Below are 14,329 nucleotides of genomic sequence, written 5' to 3' on the forward strand. Positions count from 1 at the left end.
ATGCGTTTCTTTTCTGTGGAATGGTTCTTTTGTGCCGTATGTTAGATTCCAGGTATAAGGGATATCATATGGTATTTGTCTTTCTCCTTCTGATTTACTTCACTGAGTATGAGGATCTCTGGTTCCATCCGTGTTGCTGCAAATGGCATTAGTTCATTCTTTTTTAAGGCTGAGTAGTATTCCATTGTGTATATGGACCACATCTGCTTCATGCATTCATCTGTCGATGGACATTTGGGTCGTTTCCGTGTCTTGGCGATTGTGAAGAGCGCTGCAGGGAACATGCAGGTGTGTGTGTTTTTTTCAAGGAAAGTTTTGGCCGCAGATGTGCCCAAGAGTGGGATTGCTGGGGCGTATGGTGGGTCTGTGTTTAGTTTTCTGAGGGGCCGCCATACTGTTTTCCGTAGTGGTTGTACCAACATATGTACTTTTTTTTTTTTAAAGAATGTTTTAAAATCGAGGCATAGGTAATTGACTGTGTTCGTTGCAAGTGTACAGCGAGTGGTTCAGTGATACATCATTTCTTTTTCAGATTCGTTTCCACTCTAGGTTATTACAAGCTATTGCATCTGGTTCCCTGTGCTCTATAGCTGGTCCCTGTATTTCTCTTTTCTGTCTGATAGTGTGTGTCTGTCTGTTAATCCCAAAGTCCTAAGTTTACCGAGCCCCTTCCCCTTTGGTAAGCGTATGTTTGTTTGCTATGTCTGTGAATCTGTTTACTTTGTAGATTCATTTATGTCTTCTTTTTAGATTCTGCATATAAATGATATTATATGATCTTTGTCTTTATCTGATTAATATGATCACCTCTAGGTCCGTCCACATATGTATAGTCAACTTTTCCAAAAAAGTAAAACTAGGCGTTCTCGCTGTGGCGCAGTGGGTTAAGAATCCGACTGTGGGAGTTCCTATTGTGGCTCAGTGGAAACAAACCCAGCTAGAGTCCATGAGGACACGGGTTCAATCCCTGGCCCTGCTCAGTGGGTTAATGACGCGGCGTTGCCGTGAGCTGTGGTGTAGGTCGAAGATGAGGCTTGGATCTGGCGTGGCTGTGGCTGTGGCTGTGGCATAGGCCAGCGGCTGCAGCTCTGATTCAACCCCTAGCTTGGGAACTTCCATATGCCGCAGGTGTGGCCCTAAAAAGACCAAGAAAAAAAAAAAAAAAGAATCAATCCAACTGCAGTAGCTCAGGTCGCTGTAGAGGCACAGGTTCGATCCCGGCCCTGCACAGTGGGTTAAAGCATCTGGTGTTGCTGCAGCTGCAGCTCGGATTCTACCCCCTGACCTGGGACCTTCCGTATGCCGCGGGTACAGCCTTAAAAAAAACCCAGTAAAACCAGGGAAATTAACTTAAATATATTTTATTTCCTTTAGCCCAGTATGTCCCACATATTATCTAAATGGGTAGTTGATGTTTTTTCAGTGATTAATGAGACAGTTTGTGTTCCTTCCTCAACCCGAAGGCTACATTTTCATTGGAAATACTTGCTCTGTAATAAGAGTTCATAAAACTTACGGCTAAAAAAGAAGATTCACAAGGGGTGCAAGTCATTCCAGACATACTTTTCCAGTAACCAGGGGGAGGATTGGTTTTTAGTTTTATTATGATTAAATAAAATTAGGAATTCAATCCCTCAGGAACACCAGCCATATTTCAAGGGCTCAGTGGCCACAGGTTCAGTGGACAGTGCAGGGGCCACATGTTCTGAGCTTCATAGGGGTCCAGCATCAACAGCCTCCTCTCCCAGAACCCTTTTTTTTTTTTTTTTTTTTTTTTTGTCTTTTTGCTATTTCTTGGACCACTCCCGCGGCATATGGAGGTTCCCAGGCTAGAGGTCCAATCGGAGCTGTAGCCACCGGCCTACGCCAGGGCCACAGCAACGCAGGATCCGAGCCGCGTCTGCAACTTACACCACAGCTCATGGCAACGCCGGATCCTTAACCCACTGAGCAAGGGCAGGGACCGAACCCGCAACCTCATGGTTCCTAGTCGGATTCGTTAACCACTGCGCCACGACGGGAACTCCCCAGAACCCTTTTTGAGGACTCCATGCTGTTGGGGTTTTTTTGTCTTTTTTTTTTCCTGCTTTTTAGGGCCCCACCTGCGGCATATGCAGGTGCCCAGGCTAGGGGTCAAATCAGAGCTGCAGTTGCCTGTCTACGCCACAGCCACAGCCACACGGGATCCAAGCCGCATCTGTGACCTATACGACCGCTCACAGCAACGCCGGATCCTTAACCCACTGAGCAAGGCCTGGGATTGAACCTGCGTCCTCATGGATGTCCAGTCGGATTCGTTAACCACTGAGCCATGGCGGGAACTCGCCGGAACAGTCTTGCAGAGGGATCCTGGACACTGCCTCTGTTGCCGCTGTGAAAGCGAGTCAGTCCCTTCATGGTAGTCAGGGTTTGTTAGGAGGCCTTCTGTGGCAGGGACAGACCCACGAAAGTCGCCCAGGTTAAATGCTTCCAGAAGGCTTATCTCCCCCAGCCAGGAGCCCGGAGCCATCAGCAGTTCCCGGCCTGTGGCAAGGGGGTGGCCTCTTTTCCACCTGCAAGGCCCTCGCAGCAACAGCTGCAGGCAGAAGAGGGCCTCGTGCCCTCCACGGCTCCCCAGCTCCCTCCAAAAACCCAGGGGGCTGCACAGTCTCGCCCTACTGCCGTGCTAGCCCCCCGGCCCTTGCACAGAGCACACTTCCCCTTATTTCTGCCTGATTCGTTTCATCCTCATCTTTTGAGCCTCAGATTCCAGAAGCTGGGCACCAGGACGCCTTCCTCCCCCCACCCGATTCCAGCCTCCCAGCCCCCAGTGTGTTCGCCTCTGTCAGTTTTCCCCATTGACCCTGTCAGCTTCCTCTCCACTCCAGGAGCATCCCCGGGGCGGGGCAGCTGTGACCATCCCTGAGCCTGACCCAGGGAATGTTTGAGGATAAGAGAGTCCTTTTAAGACGCCCTGCTGTTCTTGCATGCCTCCTGTGATGGGGAGCTCATCCCCCTGTTGCAGGCTGGCCCTGAGCAATGGAGCCCAGCTCTGTCACAGCTGCCTTCAGCCCCTTCTTCCCATGTGCTACCCTCAGCAGCACCCATGCACTATCTCTGGGCCCCTGGGCTCTAGGTATTTGCAGAGGTTTGCCCTCTGCCCAGGTGCCCTCCCTCCAGGGCCACGACACTTTCTCTTTTGAAGACTTGATGCTTCGTGCTCTCTGGAAAAATTCTTTTTTATGGCAAAGTCTATCACCGATACAGAAGACAATTTCAAATAGATGTGGGTAATTTATTTATTTATTTTGCTTTTTAGAGCCGCACCCGTGGCATATGGAGGTTCCCAGGCTAGGGGTTGAGTTGGAGCTACAGCTGCCAGCCTACGCCACAGCCACAGCCACAGCCCCAGCAACGCAAGATCTGAACCTCGCCTGCGACCTACACCACAGCTCAGTGTAACACCAGATCCTTAAAGATCTGGGCAGTTTAAAGACTGCTTTTTTGGGGGGGGGGGGGGCACCTACTTGGCTTATGGAAGTTCCTGGGGCCAAGGACTGAATCTGAATCTCAGCTGCAGCAGCGTTGGATCCTTAACCCACTCACTGCACCAGGAGGGGATTGAACCTCTGCCTCAACAGTGATCCACGCCACTGCAGAGACAATGCTGGGTCCTTAACCCTCTGCAACACAGCAGGAACTCCTAAAGACTGTTTAAAGACACGAACATACATGTATTCCTTATGAAAATTTTATTTTTACTTTATTTATTTATTTATTTATTTTTGTCTTTTGTCTTTTTGTCTTTTGTTGTTGTTGTTGTTGCTATTTCTTGGGCCGCTCCCGCGGCCTATGGAGGTTCCCAGGCTAGGGGTTGAATCGGAGCTGTAGCCACCGGCCTACGCCAGAGGCACAGCAACGCAGGATCCGAGCCGCGTCTGCAACCTACACCACAGCTCACGGCAACGCCGGATCCTTAACCCACTGAGCAAGGGCAGGGACCGAACCCGCAACCTCAAGGTTCCTAGTCGGATTCGTTAACCACTGCACCACGATGGGAACTCCCTATTTTTATTTTTTACACATAGCCAGCATTGGTGTTTGCTTATTTAGTGAAATGTCCAACTGCAGCCTAGTAATTAAATAAATTACTGAATAATTCACTCAGCTGACTATCATAAATTATTAGGAGACAGATTCTCATACCATAATGGTGGGATAGAAACTGATTCATTCTTTATAGGCAAAGGCATCTGTCTTCATGTATCAAAAAAACTTTACAAATGGGCCTTTTTGGAGTTCCCGCCATGGCACAGTGGGTTAAGGATCCAGCATATGGCTTAGGTCACAGCCTTGGCTCAGATTCAATCCTTGGCCCAGGAACTTCCATATGCCACGGGGGTGGCTGAAAAAGAAAAGTGGGCATACTAGCTGCCTTAAAGAAGTGTTTTGAAGAATTATTCAGGAGTTAACGTTGTGGCCCAGTGGAAACGAATCAGACTAGCATCCATGAGGACGCAGGTTGAATACCTGGCCTTGCTCAGTGGGTTAACGATCTGGTGTTGCCGTGAGCTGCGGTGTAGGTTGCAGACGCGGCTTGGATCCTGAGTTGCAGGCCAGCAGCTACAGCTCTGCTTTGACCCCCTAGCCTGGGAACCTCCGTATGCTGTGGGTGCAGCCCTAAAAAGCCAAAAAAAAAAAAAAAAAAAATTCAAATTAGCCAAAATTAATGGAACTATGGCCATTATTTTACTTTGCCATATTCTGTCATGTGCTTAGGTTATCTTTGAACATTCTTTAAATTGTCCATGTCTGCTGGATACTCTCTTCTGCATCACTGATTACGTCACTGTAAAAATATAGTAATATAGTCATCTATAAATATATCTATTTGTGTATTCACACATACATAGAGTGTGTCTATAAAAAGCTCACAGATCATGTGTCCAACTTGATGAATTTTCATCTGGGCACAGCTGCATAACTGGTCCCCAGAGGCGGAAATATCCCCAGCTCCCTGCCCCCCCACCTTCCCCAAGGATAACCACTGCGCAGTCATCCAACACCATAGGTTAGTTCCGCCTGCTTCCTGAAGCTTTTAATCCCGAGGTGAAGGAAGCCCAGAGAGGGCTTTAGCCTCGGAAATTCAATTGCCACTCAAATATCCATCTCTCTGTGGTCAAGGTTCGGTGGCCACTGTGTGTTACACGGTCCATTTGTGAAAGCTGTTGGTTTTGTTTCTTCTGGTCCTTACAGCATTGCTTTGAGGCGCTAGGGCAGCCTTGGGGGCCTCTCAGTTTGGGAGCAGAACGGAGCATGCGCGCCAGTCTTGAGGGGGCCCCGCCCCCGCCCCGCCCCCAGAGGGAGGTGCCGTCCTGCCCCCCTGGTCCCGTGCCGCTGGGAGCTTCTAGGCAGAGGCTTGGTTCTGGCCGCCCTCGCCGGTGAACTGCTCCTGAACCCTGCTCAGCTTTCACAGCCCTCCTCAAATGTCCCCTTCTGTTGGCAGCCACCACCAAGGCACGAGGAGGATGCCCAGGTGACCTCCCTCCCTGCCCATCTCGCCTAGGCGTGCGGACTGGGCCCACTGCCTGCACCCCGCCAGGCCAGGAGTCCCTGGGGATGGATCAAAAGTCCTGGATCCGCTTGAGTCCCGGGTACCCCGCCTGGGTCCTGGGTACCCAGCATCGTCCCACTCGGGCCTGGCCCACAGGGCTCAGGAAACATGTAACTAATGAGTACAGCATCCGATGCCCTCTGGGGCCGCACAGGCCAATTCAGCCTGTCACTGGGGTGCTGGCCTTCATCACCTGGGTCCCCAGGCCCTCTGCCCCCCTCCTGAGGACTGGGGGTGAGTGACTCTGTACCTCCTCAGACCCTTTTTATATCTTCATGGCTTTCCTGAGCTCAGGCTACGTGGAGTCATTGCCCAGAAAAGTGACAGACGCTGGCTCTGCCCTCAGGGGGCTCCAGGTGTGGTCCTGGGACAGAGCAGACCTAGACACCCACAGCAGCGCTGATCTGGTGATGTGGACAGTGTGGGAGCCCAGCGAAGGCCCGAGAGCAGGGCTACCCAGTTGATGCAGGGCGTGAGCTGCACATGTGGTTTTTAACTTCTTCAGAAGCCATGTTTTTGTTAAAAAGTAAAAAGGAATGGGCCAGATTAATTTTAATAATGGATTTATGTAACCTCATACTCCAGATAATTCTCATTTCAACGTGTAACCAATATTTAAAATTTTTTTTATTTCAAATTCCTTAAAATTATTTTGTATTAAAATAGAATACAAAATTATGAAAATTTTGTACAAAAAAATTTTTTTTGGCTGCACCCACAACCCCTGGACATTCCCAGGCTAAGGACTGAATCCCAGCCGAAGCCGCCACCTGCACCACCACTGTTGTAACACGGGATCCATAACCCACTGCACCACGAGGGAAATTCCTAATGTTTTAAGTTTTTCATGAAATAGTTTACATTCCCTTTTCTCTCCCCACATTCAGTCTTCTTTTCTTTTTTCTTTTTTGGCCGCCCCTCGGCATATGGCGTTCCCGGGCCAGGGATCAGATTAGAGCCACAGTTGCGACCTTTGCCACAGGTGTGGCAGGGCTGGATCCTTTAACCCACTGTGCCAGGCTGGGGATTGAACCTGTGTCAATCCCATTGTGCCATAGCGGGAACTCCCACACTCAGTCTTCTGAATCCTGTGTGTCTTTGCTACTCACTGCCCATCTCAGTTGTGGGAACAGCTGATCAGGAGATGCCAATCCAAGGGGGCTTCCTGGAGGAGGTGATAGCTGAAGTGGGGCTTATGGAAGCTTCCTTGGAGGGTGGGAATAGGTGTTAAGGCAGGATTTCTGAGAAGGAGAGCACATACCCTCGCTTGCTCCTTCCTTCCTTCCTTCCTTCATGCTCTTTTGAACCTCCCGGTCGCCTAGCAACATGCAGAAGGATGAGGATGGCATGAGTCTGAGCAGGCCCCATCTTTCAGATGACCAGACATTTATTAAGTGCCTGCTGTGTGCCGGGCACTCTTTGAGAAGCTCCATCATGATGCAATTTATTTATTTATTTATTTTATTTATTTTTGAGGGCCGCACCCCCGTGGCATTTGGAGGTTCCCAGGCTAGGGGTTGAATTGGAGCTACAGCCGCCGGCCTCCGCCACAGCCACAGCAGCGCAGGATCCCAGCCACAGCTGTGAACTTCACCACAGCTCACGGCAACGCCGGATCCTTAACCTACTGAGCAAGGCCAGGGATCAAACCGCATCCCCATGGATTCTAGTTGGGTTCATTACTGCTGAGCCACAGCGGGAACGCCTTGCAATTTATGAATGTGAAGTAGGAGCTGAGGTTTGACAGTAAAGAGAAAATAGTTACGTGGTGTGAGCTGTACCAGAGAGGACATTTTTGTGCGCACTGGTGACAGACGAATAAGGCATTGATTTGAAGGAACTGGCCAGGAAAGGCCTCTTGGAGGAGGTGATAAGAGCTGAGACCCAGATGATGAGACGATGACTGGCCAGATGAGCAGGTGGAGGGCGCAGCATGTGCAAAGGCCCTGGAGTGGGAAGGAGTGTGTGGTGTCCTTTGAACTGGCAGTGTGGCCAGGGCGGGGCCAGATGGCTTTGTAGTCACGGGGTGGAGTCCCCCCACCGGGAGGCAGGGAGGCCAGAGAGGAGGCTGCTGCAGTGGGCAGGGGGTCTGGATGCGGTGGTCACGGCAGAGGTTCGTGGGGGCCTGTTCTGAAGCTCAAGCCAAGAGGAGCTGGCAGCGGCTTGCGCGAGGGGGTGAGGATGCCCGGGTTTCTGGTCAGAGGAGCTGAGGGGACAGTGGAGCCTGTCAAGGGTGAGACGACACAGTCTGGCTGGAGTGGAACTGTGGGATGTGAGGAGGGACCCCGAGGGCGGCCGAGCCCCGGTCACCATCTGGTCAGATCATGCTCCGACGGGGATGCCTGGGCGTCAGGGAGCACAGAGGCAACATGGGACCTGGTCGAGGGGCCCGGGGCGACCCTCTAGAGTCACCCTACCACCACCCCTGTGTGGATCATGTCAGAAGTGCTGGGATGTCACAGACAATTTGGGGACAGGTTGAGCCTACTGGGGAAGGAGAGAACTAACAGGTTGTGGGCAGGGATGGGGAGGGACGGGGAGCTCAGGACCCCAGGGGCTGGCCCGGTGAGTGGCTGGAGTGGGGAGCTGAGAGCAGAGCGGGTTTTCTGGAGGCGCGGAGCTCAGCAGGGTCCCCATGGCAGGGGTGGGGGTCCTGGGGGCCGGCTCAAAGGCAGCCAGGCAGCCGAGCTCATCATTCATTTGGTCATTGTGTATTTCCTGCAAGGGCATATTTCAGCTGGAGGCTGGCACAGGGGTGACGAGCTGTGGGTGGGGATGCGAGCTCCCCAGGGAAGGGGGCACTGTTCAGGCGCCCCAGCAGGGGGAGGAAGGAGGGAAAGAGTCAGGGATCCATCGCCCCAGACTGAGCACCAGGCTTCTCCTCTGCGTGGTAGGGACCGATGGGCCGAGGTTCTCACCTCCCCGAAGCGCCCAGCTAGAGTCGGGCCCCAGGGTGGGGAGAGCCCATCCTTGCAGCTGGGAGGGGCCTTGCCAAGAAAAGTGAGGGCAGGTGGCACCCCCTCTGGGACCCTCCTCACCTGCCCTTTCCCCTCCAGGTAAGAGCAAGGAGGCGGAGATTAAGAGAATCAACAAGGAACTGGCCAACATCCGCTCCAAGTTCAAGGGTAGGCTGGGGGCCCACACTCCTGGGTCTGCGGGAGGAGCGGGCCCGGGGGCTGGGATGGCTGGGACTTGGAGGTGTGATCCTTCTCCTTTGGCCTCCCCTTTCCTCCTTCCTCTGGCCCCAGGGGACAAAGCCTTGGATGGCTACAGCAAGAAGAAGTATGTGTGTAAACTGCTCTTCATCTTCCTGCTTGGCCATGACATTGACTTTGGGCACATGGAGGCCGTGAACCTGCTGAGCTCCAACAAGTACACGGAGAAGCAGATAGTGAGTCGGAGGAGGGGCCGGGGGTGGGGCCCGGCCTCCTGGGGCTCCACGGGGAGGGCTGGAGGTGCAGGCTCCACGGCTGAGGGTCGGGATCCAGCTGAGGGTCGGGATCTGGGGTCCGTCGGCCCTGAGGCGCCCAGCCGCCCTGTCCCCTGCCTCAGGGTTACCTCTTCATCTCGGTGCTGGTGAACTCCAACTCCGAGCTGATCCGGCTCATCAACAACGCCATCAAGAACGACCTGGCCAGCCGCAACCCCACCTTCATGTGCCTGGCCTTGCACTGCATCGCCAACGTGGGCAGCCGCGAGATGGGCGAGGCCTTCGCCGCCGACATCCCTCGCATCTTGGTGGCCGGGTAAGGCGCTGGGGGTATGAGGTTCGGAGAGGTTGTGTCACCTGCTCAGGGCCTCCCAGCCAGGACGTGGGAATGACACTGGGCTTGGGACCCCCACGATTCTGGTGGCAGCCCCACGGTTGCCTCCTCTGATCTCACCAAACCAACGGGACAGCGTGAGGCAGCTTCTGGACAAAGCCAGTGGGAGGTCCGTCTGGTTCACGGACCTCTGATGTCTTGTAAAGAGGGGACAGCCTTATGTTATGTTGGGGACAGACCTTCTGCATCTTCTCCATTTATTCAGCAAGAGTCTATTGGGCACCTGTGTGCAGGGCGCCATGCTGATGGCTCGGGGGTAGCCGTGACCGCATCCTCCTGACGTTCACGGTCCAGAGTGGGGGATAAACATTGATTGAAGGAGTTTCCGTCATGGCTCAGTGGTTAACGAATCTGACTGGGAACCTGGGAACTATGAGGTGGCGGGTTTGATCTCTGGCCTTGCTCAGTGGGTTAGGGATCTGGCATTGCCATGAGCTGTGGTGTAGGTCACAGGTGCGGCTTGGATCCCGCGTTGCTGTGGCTGTGACGTAGGCCGGCGGCTACAGCTCGGATTAGACCCCTAGCCTGGGAACCTCCATATGCTGTGTCAGCAGCCCTAGAAATGGCAAAAAGAAAAAAAGCAAACAAACAAACAAAAGAATTGATTGAATAATTGCAGGATGAAGCATGTATCTCCTCGCAGACGCATGCTGAGGGGCACAGGAGCACACAGGGCATTCGGTAGGGTTGCCTGACCCAGCCCGGGGGCATGGGAGGCTTCTCAGAGGAAGTGGCATCAAGCTGGGACCCGGGTGAGGACTCGCAGTCGGCCGTGGGGAAGGGAAAGGCACAAACGCCTGCGGGTCAGCCTGTGCGATTGTTCTGGGGCAGAAGGTCACTCAGTAAATATTTCCTGGGCACCTGCAGTGTGCCGGGCACTCTTCTGGGCGTGGGGAGACCAGAGGGAGCAGAGGGCAGTTGTGCCCACCCTCAGGGAGCGTCCATCTGGAAGGGGGATCTGAGGGCCAGATGCATAGGCCAAGAAATGAGTTCAGACAGTGACAGTGCTCTGAAGAAAACAAACAGGGTAGTGGGGGCAGCAGAGGCGACGGGGGAGGGGGAGGCTACTTACCTCAGACTTGTCGGGGAGGGTCTCTGCAAGGAGGAGACATGCAGTTTGAGATGGGAGTGAGGAGAAGATAGTCAGAAATGTTGGAGAAAGAGCGGTCCAAGCAAAAGGAGCAGCACATGCAAAGGCCCTGAGGTTGGCATGAGCTTTGGACACTCAAGGAACCAAGAGAGAGTGTCTCTGGCTTGAATGTGGTGAACAAGAGAGAGCAGGGGGAGTTTGGATTTTATTCTACTTGAAATGGAAGCAATGGGTGTGTTTTGAGCAGGTAGATGACATGGATGACTTTGTATTTTTAAAAGATCACTTGGCCTAGAGTTCCCATCATGGCGCAGGGGTTAACGAATTCGACTAGGAACCATGAGGTTGTGGGTTCGATCCCCGGCCTTGCTCAGTGGGTTAAGGATCCAGCGTTGCCGTGAGCTGTGGTGTAGGTAGCAGACGCGGCTCAGATCCCGCGTTGCTGTGGTTGCAGCTGTGGTGTAGGCCGGCAGCTGTAGCTCCGATTAGACCCCTAGCCTGGGAACCTCCATATGCCGTGGGTGCAGCCCTAGAAAAGGCAAAAAAAAACAACAAAAAAAAAACTCGGCCTGATGTGGGAGAAGGAAGGATTTGTATTTCTAGCAGCTTGTGTCTTGCCTGATGCTCTTCCCAGAACCCAGCTTATCAATGTGGGGTAAAAGAGGAAAGGACAAATTCTTCGGGAATTCCCTTCACGGCTCAGTGGGTAATGAACCCGACCAGCATGCATGAGGATGTGGGTTCGATCCCTGGCCTCAGTGGGTTAAGGATCCAGTGTTGCCGTGAGCTGTGGTGTAGTTGCAGATGCAGCCCGGATCCCGTGGTGCTGTGGCTGTGGTGTCAGCCAGCAGCTGCAGCTCCGATTGGACCCCTAGCCTGGGAACCTCCATATGCCACGGGTGTGGCCTTAAAAAGAAAAAAGAAAAAAAGAAAAGGATATTCTTCCGAGTATTCATGAGCCAGCAAGAAAATAAGGAGCCACACAGGCCACAAGCTCAGAGGAGCCTGGTACTGGGAGACGAGCCGCGTGCTTGAGCCGGATTTGCTTAGGGCCTTGGCGGCACTGTGAGAACCGGGGTATTGGTTTGGGGGCCCCGCAGCCTCTGGGAATAGAAGACAAAGCTTGTGCAAGCAGAGGCTCCAGAGACTCCACTTCAAAGTGAGGGTGACCTAGAAATAAATCCCTTTAGGGATCCTGAGCAAAATTACCCGTTTCAAACCTTGGCATGGAACAGCCCACACACAGGTTTTCAGCCCGATTTTCACAGATTCTTAAGCCAAGTGTTAATTTAAAGTGCTGCAAGCTGGGAGTTCCCACTGTGGCTCAGTGGGTTAAGAACCCAGCATGGTATCTGTAAGGACATGGGTTCCATCCCTGGCCTCGCTTGGTGGGTTAAGGATCTGGCATTGCTGCGAGCTGTGGCATAGGTCTCAGATGTGGCTTCGATCAAGTGGCTGTGGCTGTGGTGTAGGCTGGCAGCTGCAGCTCCGATTCGACCCTGGGAACTTGCACATGCTGCTGCTGCAGGCCTTTAAAAAAAAAAAAAAAAAAAAAAAAAAGAATCGTGGAAAAGAGAGACAGCCTAACAACACTGTGTAGAGTTCTAGAAAGAGAGAAGGGAGCGTATGTGACAGAGGCAGTGTTTGAACAGATGATGGCTAAGAATATTCCAGAACCAATGAAAGAGCCTGATCTTCAGACTCAAGTGGCCCAGAAATCGCAAGCAGAAGTAGAGACTGAGGGGGTGCCAGGCATGGGGGCAGGGAGACCATTGGGACGTCAGCTGCCATCTGGTCAGAGCTGGTGGTGGCTGTAGCCAGTGAAAATAATTTCCAAAGGGATATGTTTTGGAAGGAGAGATGACTGTACAGATTGTATTTGGTGTAAGAGGAAAAGAGAAGGGAATGATTGGGGAAATGGAGGGAGAGCTGGATGAGGGAGTGGAGGATCCTGAGCTGTGTTTGACTGGGTTGAATTTGAGGTGCCTAGTAGACAAAGCAAAAATAAGAGAAGGAGTTCCCTTGTGGTACAGTGGGTTAAGGACCTGGCATTGTCACTGCAGCAGCTCAGGTTGCTACTGTGGTGTGGGTTTGACCCCTGGCCTGGGAATTTTTACATGCTTCAGGTGTGGCCAAAATGTTTTTGTCTTTTTAAGGCCGCACCCGTGGCATACGAAGTTTCCAGGCCAGGGGTTGAATTAGAGCTGTAGCTGCCGGCCTACGCCACAGCCACAGCAATGCCAGATCCAAGCCGCGTCTGCAGCCTACACTGCAGCTCATGGCAATGCCAGATCCTTAACCCACTGAGCGAGGCCAGGGATCAAACCTGTGTCTTCACGGATACTGGTCGGGTTTGTTATCACTGAGCCACAATGGGAACTCCCTATATTCTTTTTTTTTTTTTAATCTAACTGGACGCATCCAAAATATTTTTGTTTTGACATTGGATCAACATACAGATTATCTAGTGTTTTTTGCCCTCAGTCTTTGAAACTGGTGGTCATTTACGTTGCATCTGTTCGGACTCCCTCTGTTCAAGTGCTCAGTCACTCCGTGTAGCCAGGGGTCCCTGGACGGGACAGCACATGCTGGGTGGTAACAAAAGCCATGACCAGATGAGGTCCCTCGGCAACGATCCGGCCAGAGGAGATGAGACTGAAGGTGGGGGGCCGGGGCAGCCCCGCGGGGCGAGGTCTGGCCAGGGAGATGGGCGAAGGTGCAGGATGGGCTGGGGCTCGGAGAAGACACTTGCACGGAGGGGGAGTGGGTTAAGGATCCGGCGTGGCTGAGGCTGTGATGTAGGCCAGCGGCTGCAGCTCCAAGTGGACCCCTAGCCTGAGAACCGCCATATGCTGCAGGGGCGGCCCTAGAAAGACAAAAAGAGAAAGAAAAAGATGAGGACAGCCGTTGCCTTTGGCGGGGGTGAGTCAGGTGTTCCGTCACCTGGGTGGGGAGAACTGGGTGCCTCTGAGGGCTGAGAAAGAGGCCAGTGTGACAGACACACCTGAGCCCAGGGACTGTCCCTGTGATGTCCTTTTCACAGGAGGGAGCGGCTGCTGAGGGGCCGTGCTCTGCCAACGCCGCAGGCCAGGCTGGGCTTGTCTGACTAGAGGCCGGGCTCTCAATCCTGGAAACTTGGCCTTGACAGTGACTGCGGCACAGAGGAACTGTTCTTTTAGGTAGATTTCGTTTTGTTTTTTCTAGTCATTTTTATTTTTTCCATTATAGCTGGTTTGAGGTGTTATTTTGTTGTTGTTGTTTTGTCTTTTGTCTTTTGTCCTTTTTAGGGCTGCACCCACCACACAGGCTAGGGGTCTAAGTGGAGCTGTAGCTGCATCTGCAACCCACACCACAGCTCACAGCGATGCTGGATCCTCAACCCACTGAGCAAGGCCAGGGATCAAACCCGCAACCTCATGGTTCCTAGTCGGATTCGTTAACCACTGAGCCACGACGGGAACGCCCCAAGATTTCTTTGTCTTTTTGCTATTTCTTTGGGCTGCTCCCGCAGCATGTGGAGGTTCCCAGGCTAGGGGTCGAATTGGAGCTGTAGCCACCAGCCTACGCCAGAGCCACAGCAAACTTGGGATCCAAGCCGCATCTGCAACCTACACCACAGCTCACGGCAACACCAGATCCTCAGCCCACTAAGCAGGGCCAGGGATCGAACCCTCAACCCCATGGTTCCTAGTTGGATTCGTTAACCACTGAGCCACGACAGGAGCTCCCATGATTTTATTTGTTAATTGAAGCACAGTTGCTTTACAGTGTCGTGTTCGTTTCTGCTGTACAGCAGAGTGACTCAGTTATCTGCAGGCGTTC

At 52.8% G+C, this 14,329-nt stretch overlaps 1 protein-coding gene across 4 annotated transcripts in view; it reads left to right on the forward strand.

Moving 5' to 3' along the window:
• Window positions 1-14,329, forward strand: part of AP2A1 (adaptor related protein complex 2 subunit alpha 1) — a 37,347-nt gene that overhangs the window by 6,587 nt on the left and 16,431 nt on the right. For all 4 annotated transcript variants that reach the window (XR_014806457.1, XR_014806458.1, XM_084961359.1 and 1 more), the window contains exons 2-4: window positions 8,650-8,718; window positions 8,842-8,984; window positions 9,146-9,339. Coding sequence is in view for 2 of the 4 variants with exons in the window: in XM_084961359.1 (XP_084817485.1) it covers window positions 8,650-8,718; window positions 8,842-8,984; window positions 9,146-9,339 (406 nt within the window). In the remaining 2 variants the exon portion in view is untranslated. The remainder of the gene's footprint in view (window positions 1-8,649; window positions 8,719-8,841; window positions 8,985-9,145; window positions 9,340-14,329) is intronic.

Source organism: Sus scrofa, chromosome 6 (genome assembly GCF_054392235.1).
Source record: "Sus scrofa isolate SSC_HxYL_T2T_F1_AM1 chromosome 6, Sscrofa_HxYL_maternal_Yorkshire_Landrace_v2.0, whole genome shotgun sequence".
NCBI lineage: Eukaryota > Metazoa > Chordata > Mammalia > Artiodactyla > Suidae > Sus > Sus scrofa.